The sequence below is a fragment of the Peromyscus californicus genome, unplaced genomic scaffold, assembly GCF_007827085.1.
Source record: "Peromyscus californicus insignis strain IS unplaced genomic scaffold, ASM782708v3 Scaffold_7__1_contigs__length_154581171, whole genome shotgun sequence".
In the NCBI taxonomy this organism is placed as follows: Eukaryota; Metazoa; Chordata; class Mammalia; order Rodentia; family Cricetidae; genus Peromyscus; species Peromyscus californicus.
The window spans coordinates 143,477,083-143,493,343 of record NW_026294595.1 but is presented as its reverse complement, the minus strand read 5'-3'; the positions used below and the strand labels follow the sequence as shown (position 1 = coordinate 143,493,343).

At 51.1% G+C, this 16,261-nt stretch overlaps 1 protein-coding gene across 7 annotated transcripts in view; it reads left to right on the top strand.

Annotated features, from left to right (window-relative positions):
• The window catches only part of Nfatc2 (nuclear factor of activated T cells 2), a 133,299-nt gene that overhangs the window by 83,991 nt on the left and 33,047 nt on the right, over window positions 1–16,261 (top strand). For all 7 annotated transcript variants that reach the window (XM_052723901.1, XM_052723903.1, XM_052723900.1 and 4 more), the window contains one exon: window positions 800–940. In XM_052723901.1, the coding sequence (XP_052579861.1) occupies window positions 800–940 (141 nt within the window). The remainder of the gene's footprint in view (window positions 1–799; window positions 941–16,261) is intronic.

Below are 16,261 nucleotides of genomic sequence, written 5' to 3'. Positions count from 1 at the left end.
GTGTGGCCCAGGGAACCTCCCGGAGGAGGCCAGCCTGGGTGGGATCTGAGGTGACGAGGGAGGAATCACCCATGCAGGGAAGGGCGAAGAGCCCAGGAGAGCACAGACGCTCAAGTGTGGGAACGTATCTAAGAGGTGACAAGGGCTGGCGCTTAGGGGTACACTGCTTACCTAGCATGCCTGGGGACCTGGGTTCCACTCTCAAGCACAGCAAAATACACACACATGCATGCACACACTGTCTGTCTGTCTGTCATCTATCTATCTATCTATCTATCTATCTATCTATCTATCTATCTATCTATCTATCTGAGAGAGAGAGCTAGAAAGCTCTAGAAGTTCTAGAAATATGGTGGGAATGTATTTCTATGGATGGAGGGGGGACCCCTAGAAAATGAAGCCATGCGGGCAGATCCTAGAGTACACAACTTACAGTAAGAATCACCCACAAACTTCAGCTGGCTGCACCCTCAGCTCCCAGGGGTCTGGGAGTCTGGGTTGTGTAAGGAAGAAGTTACTTGAACAGTGGAGACTGTGAGGAGGGAGTAGACTGGGCCTGTCTGTGCACAGAGGAGCGTGAAGACCCAGTCCATCCTGTTCCTGCCTGTCCTGGGGGGAAGACTGCCTGGATTCATGTACATAGAGCATCGTGAGAACAAGTTGGCTTAAGTGACTTGTGGCTCTTCCAAGGATGTGATGTTTGGGGGTTCCCACTTGGGTCTCCAATCCCGCCCTCTCTGCTGCGTCTCTGGAGCAGATTCCTCTGGGTCACGGTGTATCTTTTCCCTCTTGCCCTCAGCTCAGCGCTCTGCTCACGAGCTGCCCATGGTGGAGAGACAAGACGTGGACAGCTGCCTGGTCTATGGGGGCCAGCAGATGATCCTCACGGGCCAGAACTTCACAGCTGAGTCCAAGGTTGTGTTCATGGAGAAGACCACAGGTCAGTCACTTTCTCGCTTTCCCTTGCTTCTCTGAGACAGACAGAAGTGAGCCTCACACTACACTCAACCTTTTGGGTAACTTCCCCTTCTTCTGGCTCATTCCCCCGTGATCCACAGCCACACAGGGTACCGTTGATGTGGGTGGCATGCTTGAATTGGTCTTTGAATGTTTCCTTGGAGACTGAACTTGTCTCCTTTCATCAACCTTGTTTTTGTTTTGATATATTTTCCTCGCATAGGCAAACATTTTTTAAAAATACCTTTTCCTTTTCCTATTTCTAAGAGGAGAAACTGAGTGCTTTGCAGCTCTGAGGTGGGCACTGGGGTGTGAAGTGGACACTTTGTCACTGAGGTTTGTTGCATAAGAGAAGCAGTGTGGGAAGAGGCTGAGCTGGAATGTGGGTCCAGTTCCTTTTGGAAATGCGAATGTTGGGTCTGATGAACTCTGGACCTCCTTAGACAAACCAGGGTCTCATCTATCCAAGGCAAGGTGTCTGGGAGTGAACAGCCATGGGGTCTAGATGGAGTGGCAGAGTCTGGCTAAGGGTAGCATTGAGGTCTCTCTTAGACTCTGATTAGATGACTCACAGGATAGTCCCCAGTGGGGACAGGGAGAGCAGCAAGCAGATTTGGGAAGCTCCATTGCTGTCACAGCAGCCGGAGGGGACAGCAGAGCAAATTCTGTGAAAAGCCTGAGGTCTGAGCAATAGGTGTGGCGATCTGAGGCGCCTGTGTCCAGGTGGCCATGGGGGCAGGAGACACACTGGGGTCAGAAGTGAAAGTAAAAGTGACAATGTAGCCTGTCCCCAGGTGGGAGGGGCTAATGGTCATGTCCTTTCCCAGTCACAGTTGATACCATTGCTGGACAAGAGTGGTGGGGCCGTCTGTGAGCAGAGCATGTTCCCAGCATCCCTGACTCCCCCACCTTGTGCTCTGAACTCTGCCCAAGTCCTGATGACTGAAATCCATGCAATCATTGCCCAGTTCATCTTGACAGGCAGAACTGACCCTCGTGGTGAATCAGCAACAGGTGGCTTAGAGGTCACTGGAAAGGTAGGAAAAGAACATAAGTGAGTGTTAGGAGACCCCAAGACAAGGGCAAATGACCTGCTCCCTGTCACAACCCCTTGTGTCCCACTGGAATGCTCATACAGACGGGGAGCAGGCAGGAGCCAGGGGCTGACCCACTCCCCACAGGGCTCTGCTGGCCGAGTCTCTCTGCTTACACGGACGCATTTTTGAGTCTGTCGTTTCACTTATGCTATTCTGGCTGCATGAACGTTTGTGCCGATGCTTCCTGGTCTTTCAGAACCTGGCTATAAACAGACACAGCATATCCCGCTGTGATAATGTCTTGCAGTGCGTTATCAGCCCATTTCCTTTTTATCGAGAGTGTGTAACCCGGGTAGAGACATGGTTCTGTTTGGTCTGGGCCCGAGAGTTAGTTACTTTTCCCATTGCAGTGTTGGCCACCTTAACAAAAACAGCTAAAGGAAGGGTTTGCTTTGGCTCACAGTTCAAGGGTCAAGTCCATCACGAGCAGCTGGTCACAATACATCTGTAGTCAGGAGACGCAGAGTCCTGAGGCTAGTGTTCAGTTCTTTTCTTCTTTTAGCTTGGTCAGGCAGTTAGAGTGGGTCTCCTTTAACCTCGTCTAGATCACCACTCACAGACACACCTGGAGATTTGCTTCTTGGTTGACTCCAGATCTTTGTCAAGTAGACAATATTAACCACCACAGCATGCTGAGGTTATAGGCTGCCTTTAGTGAATTCGAGTAACAGGAACTGTCAATGCCCAGGTATCAGCACGCTCTCCAGGTTGGATGCATCTCCAGGATCAGGACACTATTCTCAGTCCTGCTGTGAATATTGACAAGACAGATGGGGCTTTAGAGCACCGTGAGGGGAACAAGCTAATAAGATACAAACGTTTTGTCACTCATGTCCAAGGTGGCAGCGCCTGTGTCGATAGGGACCTCTCAGAAAGGATGGGAAGATGGAACCTACTGAGACCCTCCTGCTGGGGGCTGCCAGCGAGTTCCTGGTGTCTGGGTCAATAGCTTTGATGAACTGCTTGCTGAAAGAGTGAGCGAGTGGGCTCTGACTGAGTGGCGTTGGCTGTAGTAAGTCTTTTCGTGGACCACCAGCTCCCAAATAATGACCCAGAGACTTCTTATTAATTATGAAAGCTTGGCCTTGGCTTAGGCTTGTTCCCAACCAGCTCTTATAACTTAAATGAACCCATTTATATTAATCTACATTCGGGCATGTGGCTCGTTACCTCTCCTCCATACTGTATATCCCACTTTCTTCGTGTCTGGCTGGCAAATCTCTCATCTCTCAGATCTCAAACCTCCCCCCCCTCCACTCCAGTTCCTCTTTCTCCCAAGAAGTCCTACTTAGCCTCTCCTGCCTAGCTATTGGCCATTCAGCTCTTCATTAAACCCATCAGAAGGTGCCTTGGCAGATGAGGTTAAACAGCGACCCATCTTCACAGTGTACGAAGGGTTACCCCACACCAGTGGACTGCTCTGCAGCTCTCCCGAGTTCCAGAGCCATCCATCCCTTGACCTCACCATCAGAAGCATTTGGCCTTGAAAAGTCAAGTGGGAATAATCATAATGGCACATGTCCCACCTAACTCAGCATGCTGAGTTATTATTATGCCATTATTATTAAGCGGACAGTCAAGGTCGGGGCCCTCACCCGTAGACATATGCAGCCTCAGCCTGTGGTTGGGCTTCCTTCTGTGAACTGGCACTTCAGTCCTGCCCCTGGAGTTGGGGGGCATATGGGAGTCGAGTGCCCTGAGATCACAGCTGTGGTCATGAACACTTGTGACTGTCTTGGTGGCCCTCCAGCCTCTTCAGAGCTCCGGCCACATGCCTTGTGTGAGGCACATGGTGTCTGTGTAGGTTTGGATCGGACAAGCTTAGGAGGTGGGGGTGGGGCTGCCAGCTGCATGGTCCCAAGCCCAGGTCCCAAAGTCCCAAGCCCAGGCTTTGAGGTCAAACTGTGTGACAGTTAGTTTTTAGTGCCACCTTGTCACAACCTGGAATCACCTGGGAAGAGAGGTGGTTTGTTTGGGGTTTTTTTGTTTTTCGAGATAGGATTTCCCTGTGTAACAGCCCTGGCTGTCCTAGATCTCACTCTGTAGAGCAGGCTGGCCTCAAACTCACAAAGATCTGCCTGCCTCTGCCTCCCGAGTGCTGGGATTAAAGGCGTGCACCAGCATCACTTGGCAGAAGAGAGTTTTAATGAGGAATTGTCTAGATCAGATAACTGACATGTCTGTGGAGAATCACTCTGATGTGGGAGGACACAGTCATTATGGGTGGCACCATCCCTTAGGCACAGAAGAAAAAAAGGCTGCCTGCCCATAAGAAGCAAACAGGCAGCATGGCTGCATTTATTTCTCTGTTCTTGATTATGGCTGCTGGGTGACCAGCTGTCTCAAGCCCTTGCCTCTGTGGCCTCCATGAAATGATGGTCTCTGATCCACAATTGGAAGCCAAGTAAACCCTTTCTTTCCTGCACTGCTTTTTAAAAAATTTTTATTTAATGCTGAATGCCATTTATTGAACAGGGAAGAAGTCTTAAATACAGGCTTACAGCACAATGGGAGGACCCCGGAGGGCAGAAGTTCACTACTGATGTTTTACAATCTTGCATCTAAGCTGCTAACGCCCATTATGCAGGATACACAGACAAGGAACTTCCCTTAAGCATTTAGGAGGGTGGAACCCAGCAGGGAATTAGCATAGGGAGGATGTCAAGGTCAGCAAGCAAGGCAACAGTTACCCAAAACGGGGCCAGGACCCTACAGGTCCCCCTTTTACTAAAAAATGAGCTTTTGACTTAGGTTGCGTAGGACATCAGCAGGTCACCTTACCTGTCATGGAGACATCTGCCCAGTCCGCACAGGCATTCTGTCTTAGGTTGGTGAGCGCCCCCCAGGCATTACCCGTCTCTTAATACTCATTATCACACAGGCTCAATCGTGTGTGAGCTGCAGAGTTAACTGCTGCCAAAGTTCTCAAAGTGACACTGGGCTTGCAATCTGTGTGTTCGACACAGAAAAGACCAACAGAGGTCCTATCCCACCCATAGCCAGTAGGCTAAAGGTAACTGAGCCATTCCCTTCCTTAACGAGCCTTACTGCACACAAGAGTCCTTGTAAGATGGTATCCCAAAAGCAAATGGAACTTGAATTTATAAATTTATAACTTTCAAAGCCAATCGAAATGTATATAACTATTGAATTAAATTTATCATGCCCAATAGAATGAAAGATTAATTAACTGTGGTAGCTACTTTTGCTGCCAGGGCCTGCATTGCTTTTTATCAAAATATTTTATCACAGCAGCAGAAAGGAAAGCAGTCAGAGCTCAGTTGCTGTCCCACCCTGGGTAGATTACTGGACCTCTCTGAGAAAGAACTTCTTTTGGTCAAATTCATGTGATTCACCATCCTGTGGAGTCGAGAAGATGGGAAGGGAGCATGCAGGCTGGGCTCTGTACACAGACAGGGCTGAGTCCACTGAGAATGTTCATAAAATGTGAGCTGGGTGACCAGCTGTCTCAGGCTCCTGCCTCTGTGACCTCCATGAAAAGATGGACTGTGACCCACCACTGGAAGCTGAATAAACCATTCTTTCCTTTTGTTTTGACACTTTGCAAGGGAAGAACAAAGCCAAGAGTTCACTCGGAGAGCCAGGAGACATTCAAAAGCAACAGTCACTCATCCTGAGCTAAGCTCTGGTCTAAGCATTTGCCGAGGTTAGGCAATCTGAGTCCCATGATAGCCCTCCAACTGAGCTACTCTTCCCCAAGTTCTACAGTGAGACCAAGCACAGAGGTTAGATGACATGATGAATACCACCCAGCTGGTACCTGGTGGTTCAGGCAGCGTGGCTCCAGGGTCTGTAAAAGTGCAGATCTGGCTTGATTTGCTCTAAGATCCTTCTTGTTCCCCAAAGCATGGGCTTAAACCAGGTTGTAGAGATGGAAAACCCTGAGTTCTGTTGAGTTGTTGGTGTAACATCTGTTTCATCACCGAGAGTCTTTCACACCAACTCCAGGATCTCAGGGACCAGCGAGGCCTTCTGAGGCACCCTGAGTACCCCCCAAGAAGTAGGCTTCCCTGAGAGGGGTATGTGGCTCCTCTCATGACAGGGGGGCCTTAATAATTTGCAAGGTGCAGAGTCTGCTCTTTTGACCCCAACGGTTCACCTCCTGCAAGGGAGATCCATGTAACTGAAGTTGGTTTTTCCAAAACCAATCCTGTGTCCATCTCCATGGACACTTGGCTAGTAGGCGCTGCATGCAGGGTGGGGTGGCTGAAGTTTTCCAAGGCAGGGGAATCCCAGCTGCTGTTCTCATTAGGAAAGGTGACAGCTTCAGGCTAATATTAGCCCCAGAGTTTTGTCATCGGCACCGGGAGCCTCAGCATGCTTTTTATAGCTGTCCGCTAAAACGGGCTTGGCGCTTTCCACTCCATCAAGAGGACAAGCTGAGGAGGTGGAAAACACTGAGGAGAGGGGGCCACGGGGTGCTTGAGTTAGGAGAGCCCCATGTTTTGGAAAGTGTGGTTCTATTTATAGCAGCAGCCATAATAAGGATCATTATGTGTTTCGATCCTATTTTTAATTCTTCATAGGACTTGCAGGGACCCGTGAGACTGTGTTTGCTCATCTTTCTGATCTCAGCTGATCCTCTCTCCCCCTGGCTTTCCTGGCTGCAGAGAAATCCTCTTCATTCCGTCTTCGGATGCTCTGTGCTCGTTCATGCCCCAGGACCTTGGCATATGCCGCTGGCTTTGTAACATTCTGCCCTGTTCTTTCACACACGGTATCTCCTATCACTTAGAAACTGCTTTCCTTGAGAGGTGTTTTTGCTCAAACCTTCGTGGCTCAACCCCTAGCCCAGGGTCCCCTGTCCTGCCTCACAGACATGCTTCGTTCTCCAGGTGGCACTCAGCACTTCATTTGTCTGTCTGCTGTCTCTGTCCACTGCTTCCCACACTAGACTGTTGGTTCCTTGGGAGCCGGGACTTGCTGTTTGCTGCTGCATGCTCAACTTATAGAATAGTCTCTGTGCATAGTGTGTGTGTGTGTGTGTGTGTGTGTGTCTCGTGCTGAAGGAAAGTAGCACCCCCTTTTGTTGTCCCTCTAGCCTTGAAAAGTGCCTGTGCTGTCCCCATTTTTCAGACAAGTTGACTGAGGTTCAAAGATATCAAACGGGGGACGCTGGGTTAGCCCTCAACCGGAGCAAGATCTGGAACCCTAGACCACCATTTCCCTGAGCTCTGGAGTGGTTTCTCCCGTCATGTCAGAGGGAAGTCAAGAGAATGCCCAGGGACAGTTCTGCTCCCATGTGTCCTGCAAAATAAAAGATGCATAGCCTTCCAGGGAAGGTCAGGCTGGGAGGCAGGCTGTTCCTGCCCTCGCTAGGAACCCTGGCCCCTGGCCCCTGACTTTGGGCAGAGTCGGGGGTCCCAGCAAAACATTGCAAAACAGGAAAAAATCTAGGGACACAAAAACACAAGCAGTGTGGTTGAGGAGACAGGGTTACCATGACTCCGAGTGACTCTCAAGGCTGGCACGGTCCAGTGTTTTGGAAGGTTCCTCCATGTGACACAGGGGTTTGGAATTCTTCAGCTGGTAAGTCCTTCTTAATTCAGCCCCTGGCCCGGCCAAGCCACTCCCGGGCTCTCTGTGTCCCGCGGGGGCGTAGGCTGGACACAGGCCCACATCGAATTACTCAGCTCTACAACTAAAATTTTTTGAAGCGGGTTTCTTGTTTTGTTGGATGGTTTTCTTGGCGTGGACTGATGGCAGAGGCTCCCATCACCTGTCGAGAAGGCAAATTGCTTTTTTTTTTTTTTCAAGAGGAGGCGTAGGCGGTGGAATCCCCTCGTTCCCACTGAGTCACTGAAGCCAGCCGTGACTCACTTTATTGCCCCCAGGTTCCCAAAGGCTGTATCTCTTGGACTTTGTTTAATAAATAGAATTATGTATGTGCTTAAAATACATTTTGAAACATTTTTGCTCAGAAAGTATTTTTCCATGAATGAGCGCGGTGAGGGAATTCAAGGTACCTTATCAACAGCCCCCTCTGTACCTGCTCTTCTTCTTGGGGTGTGGTCGTGAGGCTTGGGTGGGCTTCTCTGAACAGTACTGACCCTAGGCTGGGAGGACCTCTGGAAACCAGACTCGAGACTGGACGGCATGACTAAGGCTCAGGAGACCTTTGCCCTGGTGACTCACTCAAGGCCGGTGTCATACCCTCTCTCAGCCCCCTCCAAAGACAGAGGCCAGACATCAGCTCTGAAGCCTCTCTGGAGACAGAAAATGCATTATTTTCAGACAGCTGCGTGTGTGCCCAAGCCTCCTGCCTCCCTGCACAGATCAGGCTCTTGAGGGAATCAAACTGTTCTTTCTCCCAGCTGGGCCTCTTTCTCCGAGAGGCATCCTTACCTGTGCATCCTCACGGCTCATCCTCACTCTGTGTGGAATCTTGGAGAGCGGCCACACAGGAAGGAGTTTCCTGGTTAAGTTGAATCGTAGGGTTTGCATCCTCAGAAATTGATGGAGCCTGGCGTGGTGGTACATGCCTCTCATCCCAGCACTTGGGAAGAGGGAACCGGATGTGCCTGAGTTGGTAAAGCTCTTGCCTAGCACACAGGAAGCACTGGGTTCCATCGCCAGCATTGGCTAATCTTTAATCCTGGCATGCTGATGCACACCTATAATGCCAGTCCTCGGAGGGGGAAGTGGGAAGATCAGAAGTTCAAGGTTACCCTTAGCTTGGCTGCTTGAGCTCCATAATACCCTGTCCAAAAACATCAAAAATGGAAAATACATAATAAGAAAGAAAGACAAAAAAAAAAAAAAACAAATAAAATCTTGTCCTTGGTGCCAACAGCCTCTGAGCCACCCTGCTGGTCAGTGGCTTAGCTTTCGGAGTGCCCATCAAAATCCCCAGTCTGTCCTCTGCTGTGTCCTTGGGACTCACTTTCCCAAACTCTGAAATGGAGTCAATGGTGTTTTAATATAATCAGGAGATGGAGACTGTAAGTACAGGCACACAGTGGGTGCTCTGAAGGCATCAGCTGCCCTTCTGGGGGAGTTCTGACCTCTCCACATGGAGTATACGAGGCAGGGCCTGTTGCTCTCCTGGCTATCAGAATCCTGGCACAGCAGACATTATCTCCCTCTCACTTGGAGAGCCTTCAGATTCTGGCATCCCGGCCCAGCAGAACTGGGGTGAGGGCAGCTCCCTCCCTTCCCCCTCCACGGATGGGGGTGCTGAGTCACACAGCCGTCCACAGACTTCCTTGAGAGGTGACAGAACTTAGCAGTGGAGGGCAGGGCCCCAAACCCCAGTTTCCGGGTTCCCGACGTGCCTGGCGTCTGCAGCCTGCAGAGTTGTCTATAGATGATGCTCAGCTCAGAGACCAGTGGCTGCAGCAGGGGGTGGGGCAAACCAGAGCGCAAAGGGCCTCTGTGGAAGACAGGCTTCTCTGCTCACTCGTCCCCCAGGCTCTACTCACGTCCACCCTTGGGTATTTATTGAGCACCTACTGTGTGCCAAGGGCAGCATGGCAGATAAAGTCCCTGCCCTGGGTGGGGTGGGGGATGACACTTCAGGCCTGTTTATAAGCAGGACAGAGTCTGCAGAAAGGCTGAGGGTGCAAGACGCCTGCTTCCTGGGACCCTCAGACAAGCCTTGAGCTGCTCTCCTACCTGCATCCCAGGTAGCAACCAAGAGAGGAGCATGCATGCTTGTAGAAAGTGGAAATCGGTGTTCCAAAGTCTGAGTGTGACTGGGCATCCCCTTCTTTCTTTGGTGAAATCTGGCAACTCTGGGCAGAGAGATCAGAAAGGAACTTTCCAGAAGAGATGTCTCTGAGCAGAGGTCTAAAGGAGGGAACGGAGGATGCGTAGACTCAGTCAGGAAGAGTCTTAGGCCAGAGGATCTGTCCAGCAGCCCAGACCATGATGGGGATGGGCTCTGTGGACCATGGGGTGAGGAGCATTGGAGTGAGACATCTCTTCTGGGGCCTGTAGGCATGGAGAGGAGTCTGGTTTTGTCCCCGAGGCAGGAGGACATTGGTGGAGGTTTTCAGTGGAGTGTGTAATGTGGCTACTGTTTCAAGATTACTCAGATGATCTTTAGAGAGTAGACAGGAACAGGGGTGAGTGGATACTGAGAAAAAGAAGAGGCGCTGCCACAGTGGCCTGGGACGAGCCCCACCAAGCCAGTGGGGGCAGGAGGGAGGCTTGGTGTAGGGATGCAGCGGCTTCAGCTGCAGCACCGTGTAAGTCTGTCCAACCATGAGATCCTAAGTTAAGGGAATATCCCTGACATCCCTGAGTCTGCCTGGTAACCAGCTCTTTACGCTGGTTAACCATTAAAGTGCAGGCTGAGGCGACTTCAGCATCCTTCATTTAGCTGGTGCTTGAGGACAGGGCCAGGCTGCTTCAGGCCTGGTTTCCCGAGTTAACTGACACTTGGATTTCCTCCACATGGCACTCCAGCCCAGCAGCAGCTCAAGGCCCAAATGCTGTGTGTCTGTTCTCCTTCCTTCTCGTGAAAGCTGGCTGGCTCCTCCTGGGTGTGATGACACCATCCCCTCTTCCAGGCAGACAGTTGGGGCTCAGCCCCCTTCCCCAGGCATGCTGCTTCCTGTGAGCCTCTCCCTAACCCTGCTGAGCTGCCAGCAGACATAGAGTCACAGGTCTGCTCGTCCCTCTGCCTCCCCCTCCTCCCTCCCTCCTCCCCTCCCTCCCTCCTTCCCTTCTCTCCTCCCCCATTTCTCCCTCCTTCTGTCCATCTGTTTTGTTTGTTTAAGACGGGGTCTCACATAGCCTAGGATGGCCTTGAACTCGATATGTAGCTGATGACTTTAAACATTTGATCCTCTTACTTTCTGCCTCCTGAGTGCTGGGATTTCAGGCATGTGCCACTGGGCCCAGTTTCTGCAGTCCTGGGCATCAGTACCCAGGACCTGTGCATGACAATCACTCTACTAACCAAGCACTATCCCTAGTCCTGTCCATCTGTCTATCTGTCGGTCCGTTCATCCATCCATCCCTCTGTCTCCCAACTGACTCTTCCTACTTTCATCCACCCACCCCTCTTTTCATCCCTCTGTCCATCTATTCGTCTCCTCCATTCTCCCTCCCTCCCTCCCTTCCTCTGTGCACTCTGGTAAGGTCACCTAATGAGGATACTCAAAGCCTGTGATATCTGCTGGGTTGGTCCCCTCACCCCCCCATCTTCCCCTTTAGTCTTGCTGAGGCTCCTCTGTCCCCTCTGACTAAGGCTGGAAGGGCCTCCTCTGTGCTGGCCACCAAGCCCTGTTCCTTTTAGATCTAGGGAGTTCCCCCGAATATCTGCTCCAAAGACCGAATTCCTTTATTTTGCCTCAGGACAGCAGAGATGCACGTAGCCCTCTCAGGTCTCACAGGCTCAGTGTACCTAAGCCCCAGACCTGCGTGGGGCTGGGAATGGGGGAGTCCAAGATGCTGGGCTGAGGCCCAATAGAGCGCCCCGGGGATTAAGTCACATGAATTTTGAGTAGTTTCTTGTTTGCCCCCACAGCCCCTGCTCCTTCCTCAGCTTCTGTTCCATGGCAGGGGCTGCAACAATTCTGACATGAAGCCTGGAGAGGGCTGGGTGACTCTGAGAGTCTCGGGGAGCGTGGAGAGGCTCTGAGCACCAGGAGGGCCAGGGGCCAGGAGGATGAGGACCTTTGAGTCTCTGTCATGAGCTCTGATGAGACGCCAGGTGCTGCCTCTCAGTCTGGGTAACCCCTGGAGGGCAGGAGGGCATCATCCCTGTCCCTAGCCGTGAGTGAACAGGGCCTGCAGTGAGAGACACGTGATCTGAACCCGAGTGTCAGCACCCCGCGACTATTGTGGCCCCGAGGGTGCCTGCAGACAGGCAGGTCAGCAGGTCGCTGCTGTATACATCTTTCCTAAGAAAAACTTTTTTATATTAAAAAAAATAGATTAAGGGACTGGAATGTAGCTCAGTTGGTAGAGAGCTCGCCTAGCGTGAATGAGGCCTTGGGTTTCATCTCCAGCACAGCATAAATTGTGCATGGCGGCACACGCCTGCCATCCTAGCGCGTTCGAGGAGACGTGAGAATCAGGGGTTCAGGGTCGTCTTCACTTACGTACAGAGTTGGAAGCCAGCCCAAGCTACACGAGTTCTTGTCTCAGTTTTAAAAAAATGTGAATAGATTAAAGCAGCAGCATCACGTCCCACGTGTCTTGATTAAGTGACAGGGGACAGGAGGCATCACTGAGCTCTTTCCTCAGCTAGCCCAGCCAGAGGTGTGACCTGCCAGTGGCTGGGACCCAGGCTCCCTGCTTTTTAGTGTTTTACTCTTGAGACAGGGTCCAGCCATATAGGCTAGCCTGTTCTGGAACCCACCATCCTCCTGCCTCTGTCCACCAAGCACTGGGATCGTAGACCAGCACCCCCTACCTACAGTTGTCCAAGCAGCCATGTTTATAGACTGCAAGATGGTCTCATGCCACATATACTGGTCTGTAGACACTGAGTCAGGTTGCTTCTTAATAAAATAGGGTATGTTTTCCAGTTAGGAAAATATAGATCTACCTTATTCTAAGGACTGCCCAGTATTGGCATAGCTTATATTTACCTATCCATCTGTCCATCCACATATCCATCCATCTGTCCACCCACCCATCCATTCATCTACCTATCCACTCACACACCCATCCATCTGCTCACTCACCCACCCATACATTTACCCATCATTTACCACATTGACATTTATCCACCCATCCATCCACCCACCCACTCATCCATCATCTATCCATTCACCTACCCTTTCATACATCTGCCCATCCATCTGCTTATCCATTCATTTATCCATCATCCACCCACAATCCATATATCTATCCATCCTCCTACTTACCCATCCATATACCCATCTGCTCATCCATCCACCCATCCATCCACCCATCCATCCACCCATCCATCCATCCATCCATCCATCCATCCATCCATCCATCCACTCTACATCAATTCATACACCCACCCGTTGATCCATTCACTAGTCCATCCTTCCTTCCTTTATTGGCTACAGGCTGCAATAATGGATTCCGCTCATCCTTATCTATGAGTTCCTTCCATGTCCAATCTATTCATTGAGCAAGAATGCAACATAATAAGACCCCACTCACTTGAGGGTTACACTGGCAGTCAGTGCTGGCCGCCGGACGTGAACCTGGTTAGAGTGAGGTGAGCCTTAGGGAAGTCTCGGGGGGGGGGGGGTTAATTTCGAAGGCACGGCCTCAAGAGCGCAGTATTCAGCAATACTCATAGCTTCACTTCTCCCATGACCCTGAGGATGTGTGCAACTGTGTGTGGGGGGGGGGGTGCAGGGAACGCAGGGCTGCTCACAAGCATGGCTCTGAGACACATAGCAAACCACACACTCTCTTTCAAGCCCAGCCTCTGACTGAGCCTTCTGGGTGATGTGGCTCTGCAGAGAAGATGGCTGAGACCAGCTTTCACTTTCCGCTGGGAGCTGTTGTGCTCAGAACTGAGTACAGGCTCTGTGAGCGTGCACAGCCAGGCTGGGTCCCCAAGCTCCTGCACTTTGAGTCTCTGGGTACTGAAGAGTTAAAAGACAGAATGGAGACGCTGACTTTAGTTGACTTTGGTCATTGCTGGCTGCATTTTTATTTACATACAGCCTTCTTTCTTCTTTTTCCTCCTCCTCATTCCTCCTCATTTTCCCTCCCTCTCCCCCCAAATTCTCACACCCCAGCTCCAAAGGCTGAGATTACAGGTGTGTGCCGTGGCACCCAACTTGAAAAGACCCATTAAAATACTTTATATATATTAAAGATTTATTTTTTAATTATGTATGTGTTTATGCACCATGTGAGTGCAGTACCCACAGAGGCCAGAAGAGGGTGTTGGGGCTCCTGGAGCTAGAGTCACAGGCAGTTGTGAGCCACCCTGTGAGTGCTGGGAATGGAACCTGGGTCATCTGCAAGAGCAGCAAGTACTTCCAAGCACTGAGCTGTTTCTCCAGTCCTCGAAAAAGACCCATTTTCCAAAGCAAAGCAGCAGGGAGCCATGTTGCCGTCTCATGTAAGAGACACCACCCCAGCACCCTTCCTGTGTAGATTCCAGCCAAGCCCTGCAGGTAGACATTCATTATTGCAAACAGAGAATTCTTGTTAGGTTCTGACTTTAAAATGTGTGCATTTTCAGTTTTAACTCATGTGGAGATATGTGCCTGTGTTCAAATAACCTAGGTACTCCACCATAGCAGCCCCCACTGAACATCTATCGTGTGCTTACACAACGCCGGACGGAGCCTGACACTTTGATCTATGTACTCACTAGGAGATGTAAATGCTCCAGTGCCCTCATGTTTTAAATCAGAGACAGAGAGACTTAGCGTCTTATCCAAGGCCACACAGCTAATTGGGGGCAAGCAAAGATTTCAGGCCAGGTCTGTTTGTTTCGAAGTTTGGAATAAAATGGCTAAATGCTGCAGGGGACAGAGAGAAGCTGGCACTGTTGCAGGGCATTTCCAAAAAGTCTTCTAGGCAGTGCACCACAGAGGTCCGCCAGTGCACTGGAGTGGGCAGGCATTTCCTCCGACACCCACGTTCTTCCCACAACCCTCACCTGCCAGCTCCAGAGGGCCCTGCCTTGCACAGCTGCACCCCCAGGAAACTCAAGTCTTAAGGACAGGAGCCGACACCTAAGCTGTGGGGGGTGAAATGCCACTCAGGTGTGCCCAGCCCAGGCTGCCCGATCCTGCCGGGTCTAGTCTGGCTTCCTCCTCTGTAAACCCTGTGACCCTAACCAGTGCCCTCCTCTCTGACTGGGACTCAACTTAGCTAGTGGGAGAAGGCCAGACATGCCTTCTGGGCAGCGTCTGGAGGAACAGTTCGGAATCTGAGGGACAAAAGATTTTGGGACCTGGACAGGCATTAAGAGTTAGTTAAGAATGGTGCCCAGGGCAGCAAGGCAGGAGCTGGTATATAAGGATCTTGAGGGCCATGGCAGAGCTGTGTTGGTGGCAAGGGGCACAGGAGGCAGGAAGGGTCTGAGGAGGGCTTGAGAATTTGTCATTGCCACGGGGGTGACTTCAAGGTTCTGCCTACAGATGCCCATCTTCAGCATCTCAGAGCTGGCCGCCTTCCTCTTCCGGTTCACTGTTCGCTTGGGCTTGACTGTAGCTTGGAGGCTGTGGTTCAATAGTTTGTATCTTTACACGAACTTCCTCCGAGCCTCAGATTCCCCTGTTGACGGCACTGAGCTGACTCACTTCTAGACTGTCCTCAAGCTCAGCTCCTATTGGCAGCACCCCCTTGGGTAGTCATGCCCATCAGCGAAGGGTGAGGCCTCTGTCCTTTTCTCCTGGGTCCATCGACCCAAAGAGCATATCTGTCATAACCCGTGTGATACCCTTTCGTGAACATGGCCATTTTGCATGTCAGGATTTCCTGTACCACAGGTCAAGGATCAGCTCAACTTCTTGACAGTTCTTCAAGGAATTCTGTCTTCACCTCCCAAGGATGAGCTTTGAACCCAACCACCTGTATCCCTCCCCTCCTTCCTCCCCTCTCGGTCTTTTTGGTCTGTTTCTTGAGAGTCATTCTGTAGCCCAGGCTGGCCCCTGCCTCAGCCTCCCAAGTGCTCCTCCAGGCAGTGAGGTTTATGTGGAATTAAGCTCAGGCAGTGAGAGGCTAAGCAAGAGGGGGGGGACCCCTTACAGCTCCCCACGTGGGCTTCTGGCTCAGCATTCACGCTGCATTCAGTGAGCAAGGTTGGAACCCAGAGCCTGGCTATGCAGCCTGGTCTTTTTCTTTGACGGAAAAGTGAGGATAACCCCTGACTAGACCTGTCTGGGCCTTTGCACATTGTAGAGCTGGCTGTTGACAGCTTCCAGCCACTTGCCTTTGGAGTCCATTTGGCCACCATTTCTCCTGCCTCTGGAGTGGCTTCTCCTGTCCCCTCAGTAGTCATTACAGCTGACGACATTTTTGTATATCCCATTATGGCTTTTTTTTTTTCTCACAACGTGGTCAGTAGACAGCCAGGACTGTCACCTGGTTCCTTCCAAAGGGTTCTAAGACCTCTCTCTCTCTCTCTCTCTCTCTCTCTCTCTCTCTCTCTCTCTCTCTCTCTCTCTGTGTGTGTGTGTGTGTGTATGTGTGTACACCATGTGTATGTGAGCACCTGCATCTGTATGTGTTCATGAGGAGGCCAGAGTCTGATGTTGGGTGTTCTCTGTCACTCTGCATCTCAC